Raw genomic sequence first — 20,585 nt, 5'->3', positions numbered from 1 at the left:
AGATTATATATGACCATAACAAACATGTGTGTACATGTTTGAAGAGAGAGAGAGAAAGAGAGAGAGGTGACGATACCTACACATATTAGTTAATCTTGCATATGGAAAAGAACTGTGGTCAGATAAGATCCGATTTTGAACACCAAATTAACTATTTACTCATTTGAAGATTTGAGCGAGTTACTGCACTTGGTCTGTATCAGGTTTCCTATTAAAACCCATACTTTATAAAGTTTTTGTAAGATAAAATGATATGATACACATATAAATATTTCATCCATGTCTAGAACTTGAAAGTTTTTACAACCTGGAAGCTGAGCTAATATTTAAATTATTCCTCATTTTGACTGAGAGGCATAAAGGTATTTGCTAGTCTTTATGCAAATTAGTTTAAAGAGATTTTTTTCACTCTTCTCGTCATACCTCTTCATGTAGTTCTCTCCAACGAGAATTAAATGTCTCGAGTTCCTCATTGATCAGTTCATCCATGACTCCGCCATCTGTTAGGGTCTGTGCCAATATGCGAATCTGATTTGGGTTATCCTCTGAATGTTGCATCAAATTTTCAAGTGACTGAAATACATTTGCAATAATTACTATTTCACTTCTTTTTCTAAATCCATTGAACTAACCCAAAATGCTCAGTATCTTCTGATTTACATATAATTTAGTTATAAGCAACTTAAAGCAATATTTAATTGGGATAACAAAACATGAAAGATCATTGTTATTTCAAAACTATGATGTTGCTCCATGTCAATCTTCATGGGCTTGTGGCAGAACTATGGAATGGGGTACATAAAAAATGATTCACGGCCACCTTCTTCTCTGAGGCTCTCTACTATAAAACCTGGAAGGTAAGACGCTCAATTTCCCAACTTCTCTTATAGCTAATGATGGCCAAGTGACATGATTCTGACAATGTACATAGGTAGAAATTCAAGAGCAGAGTTTCCCTTCTCACATTAAAAAAAAAAGTCACAGTACTTTAGAAGCAATCCCTCTGGCCTTCACCCTTTTTCACACATACACGGCTTAGAGGTAAAGTAGCCATATTTGGACTGCGAGACAATAAAAACAAGGATGAGGTCCTTCAATCTGTTCATTTAGTAGGGTAAGTGCATGGTCACATCCTTTGTTCTGGCCATGACCCTTTTACTCATGCAGTATAACTTTGCAGGCTTGTTTCATCTTTTTTGGAAGATGCTTCACACTGTTAGTTCACAATGACTGTTTGGTCACTGAACATCTCTGAATAGGACAGGGACATAATTATAGTCTATTTGAGGCCTCTCTCATTGTTCTTTGATACCTCTTCAAGTTTTACAATTCTCTTGAAAAGTAAGGAAGTTGGATATAATCATGCCCAGGTTTCTGCTGCAATGTCCTAGGATTCCAATTCTATTCAGTCAAAAACATTTCACATTTTCTTCACATTTTGATTAATTTATGTACCTTATTTTAGCAGATTTACAAAGGGGCTGCACTACAAGTGGCTCTACACACAATACATAGGCTAAAACTACATATTCATTACATATAAAGGATTAGCCAAAAGTACAATAAAATGCATAGGACATAAATGATTGTCAGAAATTCACATAAGTCAAAGCTTATACATGCAAACTCCTTTAAATTTTACTTTTTAAAGATCTCCAGAATAAAACTTGAAAATGTACTAAAATTCTCTATGTACTAAAATGTATGAACATTTTAAAGATACATTTCCAACATCAAAGCATGCCTATTTAATACCTTGAAATATTCCGTAAGGTATAAATTTATGATTTTAAATAATTAAAAAATATGCTCCAACTCAGTGAAGGTAGCTTTTAAACTGGAAATAATGTTTTACATTACCACCATGTTTATCTCTACTCCAATGGAGCAAAACTGTGCATTCAAACTGTCTTTGCAGGTCTGTAGTAGATTTAAGCAGGTAAAGAAAAATGTCAACATAGAACATAGTGATATAGCGAAAGGCATATGTCCTCTCTAAGAGGTTATTTAAATTCTCTTTAAAACCTTAACACTGGAAGGTTCAGAGGGGAATCAAAGGTTTCATCCCAATTGCTGGTGCTGGGGAAGGCATAGCAACTATACTCTCTGCCTGGTTTTCTTTGAATTTATTTTCTATTTGATTCTTGACATCTTTCAATAATGCATATAAATTATCACAATTATATTAATTCACAACTTACATCTAGCACCTCAGAGATTTCCTCAGCTCCACCAGGAATATTTTCAGTGGCCTTAAGTTTAAATTCTACTTCATTTAGCCACTTGTTTGCCTTCTCCAAGTATGACAATAACTCATGCCAACATGCCCAAACTTCCTGTGAAAGAAATGTATATCACAGATGAAATATTTTGATAGAACAGTGAGTGTGCGATTTTGCCATTTCCATTTTTAAAACTTCTAAAAATAAAACATATTTTTTACCTTTTCTTTGTAGCTCATTGAAAATGCAACTAGTCATTTTGAGCATCTAATATGTCTATAATTACAAATCATTAAGGAAACATTTTATTACATGAAAAAATTCAAGACTCAGTGATTTACTTTTTTAAATAAAAAATAATTCATCAACATTACAGTCTGGGAAATAGAAAAAATAAAAGCATATATAAAACTGCACGTATAAACCTAACATCCCAACACATCAACTATTACCACTTTCTGTGACCTCCTCTAAATTTTACCATATATAAATAACTAGGTAGTTAAAAGTAAAGTATGGATTTAACTATAGCTCTCTTTTTAATAAACATTATATCCTATACATTTTTTCTATACTATTAGGAAGATATATTTTTTAATAAAAATCTAAGGTTTCATTTAAGTAGCTATAGTTTGGTTTCCTTAGTTTTGTTTGCTATTATATCTTTCTGGTGACCATCATTATGAATATGAATTTTTCCATATTTTAAATTATTTCCTTGTGGTATATTATTAGAAATATGAATATGAACTATTTTGAGGATATGATTATGTTTCAATGGCTTTTGATATACACTGAGAAAACTAATTAATATTCAAAAGTACTCACATATGAAAGAGCAAAATTTTAAGACTGCTACCAGAAGAATATAGAAGAGACTTTTTTTGACCTTGGGGTGGGGAAGAATATCTAAAAGAAGACATTTTGTAAAAACTGACCATAAGAAAGAGATAAATAAATTTAATTACATTAGAATTAAAACCTACTCATCAAAGAACACAAAAAAGAAATTGAAAAACAGCCTCAAACTTGAAGAAAACAACTGCAAAACTGGAAATAGATGAATATGAAAGGAACACTGAATCAGTTAAAAGATGAACAAATAACCAAATTAAAAAATGAAACAAAATCCTGAACCAGTATTTGAAAGAAAATGATACATGTGATAAACATTCACAAATATGTTCAGACTCATAAGTAACCAGGAGAATGTATGTCAGGATTACAGTGAGATATTTAACACGTTGACTGACACAAATGAGAAGTTTGACAATTCCAAGTGTGAGAGAAGATACACATTAACACAAATTTGTATTTATTGCTGGTGGGTGTGTATACTAGAATGATCATTTTGGAAAACAATGTCATTCCCAGTAAGGTGAATATTCACATACCTAACAACCCAGCAACTCCACTTTTCCATAAACATCCTCAGAGAAACTGGTTTGGATGGACAACAAAGAGAGTTACAAGAATGTTCATTTCAGTACTTTTTGTAATAACCAAATAAAAAAAAGAAGGAAATGAACCTTAATGTCCAGTGGCAAGAAAATGTACAAATACACTGTATCATATTTACACAGAGAACACAGAAGCAAAAATGAAAACTTCACCAAAGAGAACCATATGGGTGAGGCCCAGACACAAAAATGTTGAGCAAAAAGAGCTAGCCCCAGAAAACGATATATTATAGGTTACCACTTTCTACAACCCTCAAAACAAGCAAAGTTGAGCAGTATATTATTTAGGCATCCACATGTGTATGATAATTTTTTTAAGCAGAAAAATAATAAAGACAATTTTCTGGATTGGGGTTATGTCTGCTAGGAAAAAGTAGGAAGATACATTAGAGGATAAGAATATTAAAAGAGTCATTTTCCATTAGCTTGGAGATTGGAAATACTGGGCAAATTTATAGATATAGCAGTGCAATCACTACCACCTGCAAACCCTCCCCCACAACCAAAAATGAAGCATAGGAAGTAAGTTTTATTTTAGGAGAAATTAAAAATTCTATCAGATTCCCCATATTTTCACCTTTGCTCATAGCCCTTGCAAATGATGGAGAACATTCTCTCTCTAACTGATGAAAAGTATCAGTCTAACCTGCCTTGCCAGCTTACCAATTCTTGCTTAGTATTTTATGTACAGTTTATTACAGAAAGTGAAATTAAGTATTTTGCTTTAAAAAGTGATAGAAATCTTAAATCTGGGTCATTTCCAGCTCCTGCTGGACTACAGGCCGTCTTCCTTCTGGGCAAAGATCCCAGTGGGAAAATATAAATATCCCATCTAATACCTGAGGGTACTTTAGAGCTTTGAAGATAAGGAGATGCGATTGGTAACGTGTCTTATTAACTTTGGTGCAGATTGAGATAATGAACTACCTTGCTGATTTAACCATCAGGATGGATGGCCTCTTGTGTCCTCAATGCATCTGAAGGACACAGCTGGAAAGGCTGAATGTACTGGCTTTACAGGTCACCTCTGCAAAATAAAATATAGTCTTGCAGCCTGAATTGGAGCTAAAAGCCACTTAGAATAACTGTTAAGTTTAACAGTTTGGAACTTAAAATTACCTTGAAATCACCAAATTCAAAGTGGCTTTGAAGAAAGTACAAATGAAAAAGGAAACTTCCATTCAAAATGGAGCTGATGTGGTAAACCCTCCCCCCAACCTGATCCAGTCATATTAAAATGCTAGATAAAATATTTTTTTAAAAACCTTTTAAATTCACAGCTGATTTATGAAACAAGTATGAAAAATCCTCAGGTGGCAGAAATAAAAGGGGAAGTTAAGTGCACTAAAGGTTGGGAAACCAAGCTTAACAAAATACTGGCATATCAGAACATAAAAGCTGGGGTATTCAAAACTAATTTGGGATGGGAAAAGAGGCATTGGTCTCATGCATTCCAGGGAGATGGAAAAGCATAAAGCTGGGTGTCACCTCTCCTGGAAACAAGAACTATAAAATCCCCATCCACTGGAGTATAAGAAATTAGCAAGAAAGCTGAGGATCCTTTGGATTTTGGTTGGAAAATAAGGATCCACCCGTAAGGAAGTGAAACCTAAGTTTATATCACACATGAGGATAGAACATAACATCTCTCAGACTCTGGTAGGGACAAATAGAAAAGACTCATAAGGACCCTCCAATAGCCTAGCACAGAAGGGATTTCCAGTAAAATATAATTCCTACTACAGATGAGCTCACAAACAAAAAAATTACAAGCATGTGACAAAATTCACTACCATTAGAGGGAGTCAACAGTTGTAACAAATGGTAGAATCCATACATTGTGATCAGAGATAACAGAACAAATTTTTTAAAATTTTATAATAAATAAGTTGAGCCTGGTGATAAAAGTTGCCAGTAGGATCTACTTTTCTTGAGACTAACAACCAGAATTCATACTTAAGAAATAGAAGGGCTAAGTTCCCTATATTCCATGTTGCTAAAACTTCTGCTAGATGTTTCTACAAGCCCTCATCTAAAGAGAGACAGCTAATGGGGAGGGCACTGGGGGAACATGAAGAGAAGGAGAATTTGAAAAGTTAGGCAATCCCTTTTTCTTACCTTTTTATGAGGGTGTTTAGGCAAAACTCATCTGGTCCCTTGGTCCCTTTTCTTTACAGGATCTAAAGGAGCAATGCTCTTCAAGTGGGTGGGTATATTCAAAAAGGAATGGTTGACATGCACTCCCTACTGAGATGCTGGTATGGCCAAAGAGGAATCAAGGACAACTATTTCAAGTTTCTCATTCCTAAGAGTTACATAATATGGGATCTGCCAGTGCCCACAGGCTGATTTGAGATATAGTGGGTAAGACAAAAAGGTTTAATTTTCAACGTGGTATAAGGCTATTGGCAAGAGTCAGCCTGAAATTCTTGTTGAATACTCCAAGGTTATCATGTATGCTTAGGAAATCTTTTCTAGGGTTCAAAGTCCATGTGAACAAGGCCAACTGGGCTCTCCATCAGACCACAACAAACCTATAGAGAACAAGCCAGATCAGTAGTGATAACCTATAGAGTCTGGCGATAACAGACTCATCATCACGGATATGTGTGGGTATTAACAAAAAAGTTAATAGCAACTGCAGCCAGCCAAAGAAAGAACATCTTATGAAGAGTATTTTTCCTTCCTTATCCTCCCATATACTAAAATTAGAAGATTACTATCCAGAAATTGAGAGGACTGTAAGATCAATTTTTCTCACTCCCACATCTGTATAAATTACTGAACCCACAAGATTAAGTTGGTGGAAATTTTAATAAAGTATGAGATCAAAATTTATATGAGACTTTTAGGGCTTCCCTGGTGGCAGAGTGGTTAAGAATCCGCCTGCCAATGCAGGAGAGACGGGTTCGAGCCCTGGTCCAGGAATATCCCACATGCCGCGGAGTAATGAAGCCCGTGCACCACAACTACTGGGCCTGCACTCTAGAGCCTGCGAGCCACAACTACTGAGCCTGAATGCCTAGAGCCCATGCTCCGCAACAAGAGAAGCCACCGCAATGAGAAACCCATGCACTTCAACGAAGAATAGCCCCCACTCGCTGCAACTAAAGAAAGCCCAAGCGCAGCAACAAAGACCAAACGCAGCCAAAAAGAGAAAAACAAATACCGTATGCAGCCAAAGATAAAATGAAAAAAAAATTTATATGAGACTTCTAATAACTAAAAGTAAATGAAAACTTAGAGGATCAGACTGAAATACTGATTAAAAAGCCAACTATAGGTGGAAAATGGAGTTGAACCTGGTTGGTTTTCATTACTGGAAAACCAAAACTGTTTCATTCTTATTACTCATTAAGTTGAGATTTCTCAACCAACTATATTACATAAGTTTAAACTGTTTAAAGGAAAAAACAGAATTACACAAAAGCAGAAGATTATGCAAAAGAGACAGATTTGTAAAACAACTAAGTAAAACATTGAGAAATGGAAAATACCGCCTTTGAAAAAATACAAACACACACACATATAGATAGATGTGAATGCAGAGATGAATGTATTTATACATCAATGAATAAATTATGCACTAGGCAGGTGAAGAGAAAACTTGAGCACTGGAAGACAGATTTTAGGAAATTACCCAGAATCCAAAACATAGAGATAGAAATATAGAAAATATTAAAGAGAAGCCAAGAATCTGAAAACAGGATGGGGAGATTCTTCATAGATTTAATAAAGGTTCCCCTAGGAAGGAATGAAGAGATTAGGAGAAAGAAAACCTCCAGAAAAGTTTTTTGGAGACCACCAAAGAAAGAAAGAATCTTTCTGTTCTTATTAATACACCAGGTGACAAAGTACAGATGAAAGCAAAATACACATAGATAAATAGACTGAAACTGCAAAGCATCAAAGACAAAGAGAAAATGGAAATGTATCTGAGAAAGTTATAAAGAAACGATAATTTGGCAGCAGACTTCTTGACAGCAAGAAATTTCAGAAGAAAATAGAATAACATTTTTCAGTGTTGTAAAAAAATAACTCCCCTAGCATAATTATATGCTCAGCTAGGCCATTCCTCAACGCTGAGAGCGGGAAAAAAAAAAAAAAGGCATTTTCAGTCATACAAAGTCTGAGAGCACTTGCTATTCACACGCAATGAAAGAGCAGAAGCAAAAGAAGGGTACGGAAAAGCAAAAATAATCACAGAAGTTGGTAAAATAGTGATGGCAAATCTAAATAAATATTAATAATAATAATTTCAACAACACAGTGGCAATAGCACTGACTAATTTGGGGGATAAGAAATAGGGTGCAACAACAATATGGAAGATGGGAAATAAATTCAGAGTTAAATGATTCTAGTGGTTCTGCTATATCATTGTTAGGTGTGTAGAAATATTTATTATTGGTGGACTTTGTAGATTAAGGTATGCAAGATAATATTGTAATTAAGGGTTCCATTAAAATAAATAGCATATATATTCCAAACCAGTGGAGAAGGAATAAAGAGAGACTAAATAACTTGATAACTTTAACACAAAGAGGAAAGTTTAGAAGTGTCATTACAGATGAAAAATGGAAGGATAATTCATAAAAAATCTTGAAAATTTTGTTATTAATATGAAAATTAATTAATTTTGGAAAACATACCCCAAAATAGATTTCTGGAGGAGTAGCATATTTCTTTTAACATCTTTACTGGAGTATAATTGCTTTACAGTGTTGTGTTAGTTTCTGCTGTATAACAAAGTGAATCAGCTATATGTATACATATATCCTTCTGGCATCTCCCTTCCACCCTCCCAATCCCATCCCTCTAGGTGGTCACAATGCATCGGGCTGATCTCCCGGTGCTACGCAGCTGCTTCCCACTATCTATTTTCCATTTGGTAGTGTATATATGTCCATGCCACTCTCTCACTTCGTCACAGCTTACCCTTCCCCCTCCCCGTGTCCTCAAGTCCATTCTCTACGTCTGTGCCTTTATTCCTATCCTTCCCCTAGGTTCTTCGGAACCATTTTTTTTTAGATTCCATATATATGTGTTAGCACACGGTATTCGTTTTTCTCTTTCTGACTTACTTCACTCTGCATGACAGACTCTAGGGCCATCCACCTCACTACAAATAACTCAATTTCCTTTCTTTTATGCCTGAGTAATATTCCATTGTATATATGTACCACATCTTCTTTATCCATTCATCTGTTGATGGACCCTTAGGTTGCTTCCACGTCCTGGCTATTGTAAATAGAGCTGCAATGAACATTGTGCTACACGAACAAACAACCCAATCCAAAAATGGGCAGAAGACCTAAATAGACATTTCTCCAGAGTAGCATATTTTTAAGTGAACAACATGAATAATAGAAAGCAAAGAATAGTGATGATGTAAAGAAATTAGGAACCTAAGAAAACAATATTTAAATGTTTCATTTGAATATGATCAGAAAGCACTTCCTTAGATATAAAAAGTCCTTATATAACATGATTTTGAATCAGTTGTGACTTCCTTGAAACTTTCAGTGTCATCTCTTCCCATTCTTTGTTTTATTTTCTGTAGTACTGACATAGCACCGATCAAAGAGATTTTCCTTTATATTCTCAGAAACTATAATAGTTCCTTGGATACAGAAGGCACTAGGCAAGTGTGTGAGGAATGGATTGGATAAAAAATGAACAGGGACTGATAAATAAAGAAGGAACTGGAACTGATAATGGAGAAACTTGGAGTTGTAATATTGGAAATCTTGGGTACAGGGTGAAGGATAAAGTTTTAATATTTTTTAAAGGTCTACTCTATTGGTCTGAGTTGCATCTGCCTCTAAACATAAAACACTCAATATAAAAAGCTCCCTAAACAATCATGTTCTTCAACAATAATGGGACACCTGAATTCTTTATCAACTATATTCACAAAGATGACTCAGTTTATGCAGGAGAAGTTGGCTGAATTTAAAGCCCAATTGGTGTGCAGTATCTGGCGGCTTCAGCATTTGGTAGTAGGTAAAGTTTTGGCATCCTTGACATGATACGAACTGCTAATATACAGTATTTTCACATGAAGAATCACAGTTTGCTTTTGATACAATTACATGGTAATCACTTGGGGTATCTGAATTCCCTATCAAGTATATTCAGAGTATCATAACCTAAGGAGTAAAGCATATGCGAAAGATAAGGCAGGACTTATGATAATAAATTAATATAATGTAAAATGTCCAAAAAAAAGCTAGTTAGACAATATGTCTTGTAAAGAACTCTATAGGGCACCGCAACTGTTAAAGAGAGTTATAATAAGATATACTTTCTCCCCAGAATACCCTCCTGCTAAGATAATTATATGACGTTATGGACATTCAAATATATGAAAAAAGAGAGACCAGTTTCTATAAATCTTGAGAAAACGTATTCATGGGATTTTGTGACCTAATAATAATAATAATAATAACAACAACAACAACAGACTGGGAATGGCTCACATTTACTGAGTGCTAGGCTAAGTACTTTATATAGAATAGCTTATTTAATTTTCTCACTCTAAGTTAAGCAAATGGCCCACAGTTGCAAACTTGTAAGTGCCTGAGTGAAGAATTTGAGCCTAAGTAGTATTAAACCAGAGTTTGTGTTCTTAATCACTATGCTTCACATACAACCATAAGCTGACATATAGTAATTGATAAAGATCAAGAAAAGGAACTGACTTCCAAAGTCTTGCATTTCCCATTCAGCCTGGTGCAGAGCCACTGGTAGTTGGTGGTGAGAGTGTCAAGTTCCTTTTTTAAGGCCTCTTGTGCTGCAGGTGGAGCTTGAGCTATGACACTGTTTACAGACTCAGTGAGGAGTTTCACTTTTGCTTCTTTTTGCTGGGCCTCTTCTTTAGCTCTCTGAAAAATAAACAATGCTCTCTTAATAACAAGGCAATGACCTTACTTTCAAGATGCATTCCTATATATCATATTCTTTCTTCCTTGCAACATCTCTGTTAGAATGAGATTAATAAAAATAAATCCAATACTGACTGCAATCACTTCCATAAATTTGAGTTTAGTGACAGGACTTCCCTGGTGGCGCAGTGGTTAAGAATCCGCCTGCCAATGCAGGGGACACAGGTTCGAGCCCTGGTCTGGGAAGATCCCACATGTCGTGGAGCAACTAAGCCAGTGTGCCAAAACTACTGAGCCTGCACACCACAACTACTGACCCTGTGCACCACAACTACTGAAGCCCAGGCGCCTAGAGCCCATGCTCTGCAACAAAAGAAGCCACCACAATGAGGAGCCTGCGCACCACAACAAAGAGTAGCCCCCACTACCCCGCTCTCGCTGCAACTAGAGAAAGCCCGCACGCAGCAATGAAGACCCAACACAGCCAAAAATAAATAAATAAATAAAATTTTTTAAAAATTTGAGTTCAGTGACAATTGGAAACTTGCAGGAAAAAATTTATAATCAGAATGTAACAGACCTTTAAACAGAAAAGTTTGAAAAGTAGTCTGTATGTGGATGTGTATTTGTGGAGAATATACAAACACACACACACACATATATATATATATACACACACATACGTGAAATAAGCAAGAAACAAATATTTCAATGCTAACTAGGTTGAAAAATATCTCATAGTCTAGAATTGAAATCACTTATAAATTACTCAGATGGATGAATAATATTGAAATCAGTACAAATATCATTATTTAAATCAAAGAATAATTAACACAGAAATAAGTCTTCTTAATGCTATATTTGGAACATATTTTGATAAAAGAAAGCTGTGTTCAGTAACTGAGAACGCGTAAGAGAAAGAGAAGAGAAGTTCCTGACATGAGGGGGCTGGCCTAGTACAGCTATGCCTTGGTATCCTTGTGTTGAAGATAAACTGTTTCACAAAACATCAATATCAGACATGCTACTTTGTTACCACTGCAGATCATGACAGAAATTCCACTCCATAATCATGTAAGCATATAGACAAAAACATAAACAATGTCCAAATCAAAAAATATCAGACACTTCCCCATCCTGTTAATGGGTCACTGCTGCTTCTTTATCAATTATTACGTATCTTCAGCCTCTCTCTAGTCTTCTCTCCTTCCAGGAAAAATGTATTAAGATACCCAATCACAGAGTTACTCCTACTCGGTGACAACATGAAATCCAGAGCAAAGCCCTTAAACTCTCCCTTAAATCATCTAACACAAACCCAAATCCTATAACAGGTTTGAATACTCTCTTACTCATATAACCCATGGTTGCCCATGGTGTGTATTCTCCCTCATTACCAAAAGTAATAAACTCAACTTGTTCAACTACAGGAGTGTTGCTATTCGTCTGTGGGTTACTATGAAGGCCGACCTTGTGACGAGCTTTCCAGCATAAGTAGTTTATGCACGATGTGAAGGAAACAGTGGTAGGAAGATGGGGAATGGAAAGAGAATGGAGATTAGAAGGGTATACTTATTAACCCAGCAATTGCTGTTGGTGACTGGAGTTTAATCCTGCCAGGAAGCTCTGGGAAACATAGGTCTCAGGTTTATCCCACTCAGGGGTGAGGGCACCGGGGTATTTATACACCATCTCCCATCATTGGTTGAACCCTGTTGGGGGAATGTTAATTTCCTAGTATGTGAAGCCATACTCAGGTGGAAAAAGTGGGATTTGGTGGCCTCAGAAAGCTGTCAGATAAAGAAATGCAGATTCTGGCAGGTGGAAGTTGTGCCTATATGCAGTATAGTAGTGAGAGTAAGGGGATATGGGCAGTAAATGGGCAAAGTCAGCTATAGAATGCCTTTCTAATTTTCAACACAATCACTCTATGCCTTTAGATTTAGTCCCATAATGCCTTAAAAAGTATAAAATACAATGGCAAATGCAAGTTGTTTTGACTATTAAATGATTGCCTTCACTGATTTTAATTGAAATTTTATTTCAAAATTCTAAATAAATCTGTCTTTTGGCACACTGAGCATGGGATTTGTTTCTATGCAAACCATATTTTGGCCATTGTAATTTTAGCATTAAAAACAACTTTGACAAACATTAATCACTTAGTATGTGCTACTGTGTGCTATGACAGACATGTCGTATGTACTACCTCATTGGATCTTTAACGAAACCTTGTGAAATGAGTTTTGTTTTCTCTATATTACACATCTGAGAACCGAGGTTCAGAGAGTTTAAGTAAATCATCCTGGGAGTTACATCTTTTCTTTCACATAGCTTCTGTTAAGCCCATCTCAAATCCTCTGTGAGATGAAGAAGGAACATGATGTAGTGGATCCAGTGAATGAAATTGCATTTTATGCAAATTACAAACAACCCATGAAATGATCAAAAATTCAGAATAAGAAACATTTCCCCCGATGTTTAGGCATTCATAAATTCTTTTTTAAAATCAGGCTTAGGGGGCCTCCCTGGTGGCGCAGTGGTTGAGAATCCGCCTGCCGATGCAGGGGATGCGGATTCGTGCCCCGGTCCGGGAGGATCCCGCGTGCCACGGAGCAGCTGGGCCCGTGAGCCATGGCCGCTGAGCCTGCGCGTCTGGAGCCTGCGCTCTGCAACGGGAAAGGCCACAGCAGTGAGAGGCCCGCATACCGCAAAAAAAAAAAAAAAAAAAAAAAAAAAAATCAGGCTTAGAAATTGGGAAAGGTTCAGAGAAGAATGGTAAGAGAAAAGAAGATCATGACCAATTTCTCCACTGCAGGGAAAGGTAGAAAACTAAATGACTGGTATAGTTTAGACATTATCCTCATCAGAAGTGGTGGCTTTTATTCCATATATTTCTAGGAAGCTAACCATCATAAGCTCAGACACTTTTCATTGCCAATACCTTGAACCAGTGGTTGTCAAAATGTGGTCCCTTGGAACCACCTTGGAACTTATTCCTTGGCACACCTGGAAACTTTTTAGAAATGAAAAATCTCAGGCTCCACCTCAGACTTACTGAATCAGAAATCCTAGGATCGGGCCCAGAACTCTTGTGTTTTAAGAGTCTTCCAGGGCTTCCCTGATGGCGCAGTGGTTGAGAGTCCGCCTGCCGATGCGGGGGACGCGGGTTTGTGCCCCGGTCCGGGAGGATCCCGCATGCCGCGGAGCGGCTGGGCCTGTGGGCCATGGCTGCTGAGCCTGCGCGTCCGGAGCCTGTGCTCCGCAACGGGAGAGGCCACAGCAGTGAGAGGCCCATGTACCACAAAAAAAAAAAAAAGAGTCTTCCAGGTGATTCTGATCCTCCCTCCATTGGGATTATTCTAGCCTGCCCCCCACAGAATGAGAATAGCAAATACATGTACGTAATTCCTAGTAAACACTAGGACTAGAGTTACCATATTGTAAAAAGTTTAAAAAGAAAGAAAACCGTCAAAAACTGAAATTCCAGAGTTTTTTTTAAAGGGTTTAATATAAATTTCAGCATACAGTCACTTCAGACCTTCAAAAGAATTTTGGAATCAGATGTTGCTAATGAAACACTCCCCTTGGCTCTTTTATGTTAATAGAAAAGTTTTGTTTACAGAGAAAAAAGAAGTCAAAAACAGCATTATCATTTTCAAGTAAAACACAGGAGAGAAAAGTAAAGAAACAGAAAGTCTCTACTTTTTATCTGACTAAATCAAGGAGAAATGCCGAAGTAGGCCTATCAGTCTCTTCCGACAATGAAGAAAAATTTGCTCTCAATAGGAGCACAGGTGGAAGCCTGAACAAGGTACTATCACTACCCTCTAGGTAGGGAAACAGACTGAAAGAGATTACCTTGACTGGCAGACAGAAAACACAAGAAATGCCAACTCCCTCTGCTGTCGTGGACACAGGCTGCCTGAGCTTTTCCTCTTTTCAATATTATCCCCATATGCACCAGTTTTGCAGCTAAATCTGTTATTTAAACATGCAAATCAGTGTGAACTGATTGGTTGGGCCACTCATTTCAGGGATTGTGTATAACTTTTTAAAAAAATTTGAGACAGTCTACTCTCCAGTACTGGAAAAGGAAAAGGGATCTGACTGAGTGGTTACCAGATAAGCAAAGTGTTCAAGGAATGAAGGGAGAGGGCCAGATCCAAACAAAGGAACCAGGAAACACAGAACAGCTAAACACAAGCTGACTGCTGACTATCTCCTTAGGGATCTGAAGCAGTGGCTATGCAGCATTAGAAGAGATGGTGAGAAAAGCCATGAGGGAATTGAGATGTGAGGGGAAAGGCAAGTGGGGTGGCACATGCTTCACAGAATGGAATGGAATGGCATATCATAGCTTAGAACAGCTTAGAATGGGATAGGGATAGAGGGAAATATATTCTTGATTCTACCACAGATAAAGCCTGTGACTATGAGTAAATTATTTGACCTATCTGGGAATTTCCATTTTCTGATCCGCACAGAGGAAGTGTAGACTAGTTTCCTTCCAAAGTACCCTCCAGCTCTCACATTCTATAATGATACAATTTCCTTAATGGGGACCTCCCCATAGTCAAACTTAAAATCATTATAGTCCTTCCAATGGCTTTCTCATTTCACTAAGAATGAAAACCCCTCCATATTCTACAAAGCTCCTGTGTTAGCAGATATCTACTCAGCCCCTCCAAATCATCTCAGGTCATTTATCCTGTTTTACTCTCTTCAGGCAGGTGGGCCTCTTTCTCTTCCCAATTAGTCTTTGCAGGAGCTCTTCCCTCTGAATGGAATGTGCCCCATAAGACATTTTTAAGGTTGGCTTTTTCTTATGATTCATATCTCAGATTAAATATAATTCCTCACAAATGCCCTACAAATCAACCCTTTCTAAAACAGCATCTCACCACCTCCAACTCCCACCTGAACTCTAGTTGTTATTTATTTCACAATCCTGGTTTATTTTTGTGGGAAATCATCATGATCTCAAATGAATTTTTAAGTTTCTCTATTCATTGCCTAACCCCCGCCCCAACTAGAATGCAAATTCCAAGAAGTCAGGCAGCTTTTAGTTATTGCACACTACTGTATTCTGTGTCTAGAAGGGTGTTTGGCACTTAGTAAGTATACAATATTTCTTGATAAATGAATGATGTATGGTATTGTTAGATTAGAATGATTCTGTAGTTTTTAATACTCAAAGACACTATTACTGTTTATCCAAATATAGTCTTCCTTATATGTTTTAATTTTACTTTCTATATGTGACTAAAGCCATATGATATCTTTGATATTTAAGCATCTGAGTTTTCATGTGAGCACATTCTACTATTAATTACAATATTCATTGAATAATCATATAAAATATATAATAAAGTGCATTAATTAATTTCTTACCACGCAACAATGATAATAATAATGGTAATAATAATTAACTAGTTTGGGGCATCTATTTTGTGTATTACATTAGGACTTTTATGTTTCACCCTTCAAATAATTCTGAAAATCAGGTATTTTGATATCCAGTTCACAAATGAGGGAATGAAAGCTCACTGGGTTTATGCAACTTGCCCAAGTTTACACAACTGGCAAGGGGCCAAAGCAGGTTTTAAACCCAAGTGTCTGGCTCCAAAATGATTTTGCTCCATCATGAGGCCTCAAACCAAACAAATATGTATTAATATTTCACCTAGGCTAATGTGGCTAAATAATGTGTTATTGCTAGTACGTGAAGATAATAATTATCATTATAGCTGCAAATCACTGAGTGCTCACTCTGAGCTAGGCAATTTACTTACATTTAAGTTTCAATCCTCAGTTGATACTTTCAAGTTATAAAATGAGATGATTTACACATGAAAACATAGAGGATTACACTGACTACTGAGTTGTCCGGGGCCATCCTGAAACGCAGTTGTGTAGATTCAATTACCAAGCTTCACCTCCCAGTCCTTGCTACATACCAGTTTCCTTGGTCCTAAATCAATGTTGTATTTTTTATCCTATCGTTTCAAGAGAAGTTCATGTAAACACAGTCCTTTTATCCATATTAAAGACCATCAGCTAAAATATTTAGTACTCCCAAATTTTAAGAAACCCTTTAAACCACCAAATTAACACAGTCTGTTGACATTCCCAACTGTCATTTCAATAACACTTTGACATATTTCCAGTTTGAATTTGCATCAGCTAGAAACATCTAATGTGAGTAGCTGATTCCAATCTCTTAATAGTACATAATTTCAAGGGGAAAATGCTCCAAACTGTGACTGTCAATATTTATGTTGTGACCATAATGCATAGACTTAATAAGTAAAAAGTTTAAACATTCTACACAATGTACATCAAACTTGAAGCTAAATCAATCAAAAAGCAACCTCTACTATTAAACCAAGAAAAGAGCTGACTGTGCAGAATCACAATTTGTTTCATTTGGGTTTTTTTACCTTCATCTCTTCAACTGCTGTCTGTAATTCATCTGGGGTTTTATATTCAAAATCTCTCTCTAGGTATTCTTCTTCAGCTTGTGTCATCCATTCATGCATCTCTGATAAATCTTTCTGAAGGCTTACAGTTTTATCCAAACCTCCCTTTAAGGCCTCCTTTCTGGCATAGACCTTCCATAAAACAAACCAAGAAGTAAAGCATGAATATTGAAAGTCACAAAACATTACCATTATATTATTACTGAGGAATCTGTAAATAATAGAAAGCTTAGATAGAAAAGATGAAGCAAGAAGTAAAAAGCTTACATGAATGAGGAAAGTAACTCATAGCAATTGGATACACTTAATCTCACCTAAGTGTTAAAATGAGATATAGGCATTTACTTGGCATAATGAACAGATTCTCCTAAGACCATAATTTAGCTGTTGTGTATGGTAATAGCATTTCTGCACATGGAGAATAAAGAAAAACATTGTTTCAGTTGGAAGAGTAAATTTATTGGCACACAATAGAAGTAGAAATTCTTTGTGCTCTTTGATGCTGTTTTACAAGTTCAAATATCCTAGGAACTTAATAATCATATACCTACAGAAAACTCTCATAAAAAATAAAGAAAAAATAGAAAATGGATAAAAGACATAGTCATGTAATTCACAGAAATAAAATTAAAATGAGGCCATATATATGTGAAAAGATGCTCAGTATCATTTATAGTTAAATAACAGCAAATTAAATTAAATTAGTATGTTTTCAAATATGAGACTGGAAAAAACTAGCAAAAATGCCCAGTTTGAGCAGGGATGTGGGAAAAGAAAAGTTTTTATACCCGTTGAGGGAAACATCTGACACAGTATAACCTTTTAGACAGTAAATTGGCAAAATGCATTAAATTTCTTAGTGTTCATAAATCTGAGTCTACTCTTCCACTTTAAAGAATGAATCACACAAAACGAAGTGTACAAAGTTGTATGTACACTATTCAATTCAGCTTTGGAGACAGCAACATATTGGAAACAAACCCAAATGTGCTTTCATGGAGAGTTAGTTAAATAGTGGGATACACATGTACACACACGGAATAGGATACCATGTAGCACCAATAAATCTATACTGAAGCGAAAGTTATCCAGTATTTAATTTTAAATTAAAAAAACAAGTTGAAAAAGAGCATGTGTGACAGGAGACTTGTGCCTTGTAAAGCATCATACATTTCTGAAATATTAACTTTATAACAGAATTTATTACTTATTAACCAGAAAGATAGCAAAACTTAAAATACCTAAGAGAAAATTGTGCATGCTAATAGCTTGTTATAAAGTACCCTGCTGTAACACATTGAGGGAAAAATCTCAATTCAGTATTAGAATGATTATATATAGTGCTTCCCTTTTACGTTAAAAAATAACTCTAGGGACTTCCCTGGTGGTTCAGCGGCTAGGAATCTGCCTGCCAATGCAGGGGACACAGGTTCGAGCCCTGGTCTGGGAAGATTCCACATGCTGTGGAGCAACTAAGCCCGTGCACCACAACTATTGAGCTTGCGCTCTAGAGCCCGTGAGCCACAACTACTGAGCCCACGTGCCACAACTACTGAGGCCCACACGTCTAGAGCTAGTGCTCCACAACAAGAGAGGCCACCACAATGAGAAGCCTGCACACCACAATGAAGAGTAGCCCCCACTCGCCGCAACTAGAGAAAGCCTGCATGAAGCAACGAAGACCCAACACAGCCAAAAATAAATAAATAAATTAATTTAAAAAAAAACCTCTAATCAAATGATGTTATTCTTCTCTCTGGGATTAAGTAGAGTTCTATCTTTTAAATAACAGAGTTGTAATTGTAAAGTCTTAATATATAAGGCATAATTTTAGTATAATGAAGTTTTCATGGTACTTTACCAAATACTAAATATGTACAGAAACATCATCATATTAATTTTCCTTACACTTTACAACCACCCTAAGCCTAATGTAGTTAAATTAAAACTAATTTCTTTACTCTCCTAGGAGAATGTAGTGCTTCATCTATTGACATGTAAATGTATGTTTCATTCTGACACAGCTAGAAGCATGTATCTAACAATTACACTGGTTAAGGTATAAAGATTATTTTGCATAGTCAATGAGCCTATAATAAGCCCAAGTAAACAAGCTGTTAAATTTCTACGGAGATACCCTGCTATAGTCTTTTGAGGTAGTTGGCAAAGTGACAATAATATTAGAGTGACTAACGGAACTTAGGCAAAGACTTGTATTAAAAAAAATATCGCATGCTATAAAACTAAACCAGAAGAAAAGGATCAGGAGTGATTATTTTAAAAGGAAAGAAAGAAAAGAAAAGGAATTCATTTTGAGGTGACAGCATGAGTGCACTGGAAAGAACACCAGCTTCGGAATCTGGATACCTGTACTCAGTCACTAACAAGCTAAGTGAACCTGAAAACATCACTTCATTTCTCTTTATCTCCGCTTCTTAACTAACCTAACAATTGGACCAGAAGATTTCCAAGGTCTTTTCCAAATTTAACATTCCACAGCTCTACAACTGATCAGAGAGAGATGAATTTTTGTGTGTGTGGTTTCGTATTTTAGAAGGATTTCTGTGAAAACATTGAGGTTAAAATCACAATTTCTCCCTCACCTTTATCACATTAGTGATGTCAACCTTCTAGCCTTAAATTTACCAATCCACCGCCAGTTTCAGCAGATTATATTGCATCAACCTCTTGATAAAATAGAAAGTTCTTCATGTTTCCTGTTCTAGAATTTGTAAATCTAACACTCAGCACTGCCCCTCCCCATTCCACTTCCCTTTCCCCCCACCTTTATTAAGATACAACTGACATAAAACACTGTTTAAAGTATACATATGTATTGTGAAATGACTGCCACAATAGGATTAATCAGTGTCTTCATCATCACACATAATTACTATTTTTCTTTTTATCGTGAAAACATTAAAGATCTACTATTCCAGCAACTGTCAAGTATAGAATATAGAACTGTCAGCTGTAGTTACCATACTGTAAATAAGATCCCAAGAACTTCCTCATCATAAACCAGAAGTTTGTACCACTTGACCAGAATCTCTTCATTTCCCCCACTCTGCAAGCCCTGGCAGTCCCCATTCTACTCTCTTGAGTTTGGCTTTTTTAGATTCCACATATAACTGAGATCATACAGTATTTGTTTTTCTCTGACTTATTTGACCTAGTATAATACCCTCAAGTTTCATCCAGGTTGTTGCAAATTGCAGGCTTTCCTTCTTTCTCAAAGCTGAATAATACTCGTGTGTGTGTGTGTGTGTGCACGTGTGTGCGTATGTGTGTGTGTGTGTGTGTGTGCCACATCTTCCTTATCTGTTTATCCCTGACCAAAGCTTAGGCTGTCTCCTTATCTTGGCTATTGTGAATAATGTTGTAATGAATTTGGGAGTGCAGATATCTCTTTGAGATCCTGATTTCATTTCCTTTGTAAATATACCCAGAACTGGGACTGCTGGATCATAAGGCAGCTCTATTTTTAATTATTTGAGGCATCTCCATACAGGTTCCATAGTGGTTGTATTGTATGT

At 36.3% G+C, this 20,585-nt stretch overlaps 1 protein-coding gene across 2 annotated transcripts in view; it reads right to left on the bottom strand.

Annotated features, from left to right (window-relative positions):
• Positions 1–20,585, bottom strand: part of DMD (dystrophin) — a 2,087,389-nt gene that overhangs the window by 1,303,263 nt on the left and 763,541 nt on the right. For both annotated transcript variants that reach the window (XM_081221405.1, XM_081221404.1), the window contains exons 26-29: positions 17,011–17,181; positions 10,385–10,567; positions 2,202–2,336; positions 424–573 (exon numbers count right to left, since the gene is read on the bottom strand). In XM_081221405.1, the coding sequence (XP_081077531.1) occupies positions 424–573; positions 2,202–2,336; positions 10,385–10,567; positions 17,011–17,181 (639 nt within the window). The remainder of the gene's footprint in view (positions 1–423; positions 574–2,201; positions 2,337–10,384; positions 10,568–17,010; positions 17,182–20,585) is intronic.

This window comes from Mesoplodon bidens, assembly GCF_964165515.1.
Source record: "Mesoplodon bidens genome assembly, chromosome: X".
Taxonomy (NCBI): Eukaryota; Metazoa; Chordata; class Mammalia; order Artiodactyla; family Ziphiidae; genus Mesoplodon; species Mesoplodon bidens.
This window is presented reverse-complemented; position numbering and strand designations above follow the sequence as displayed.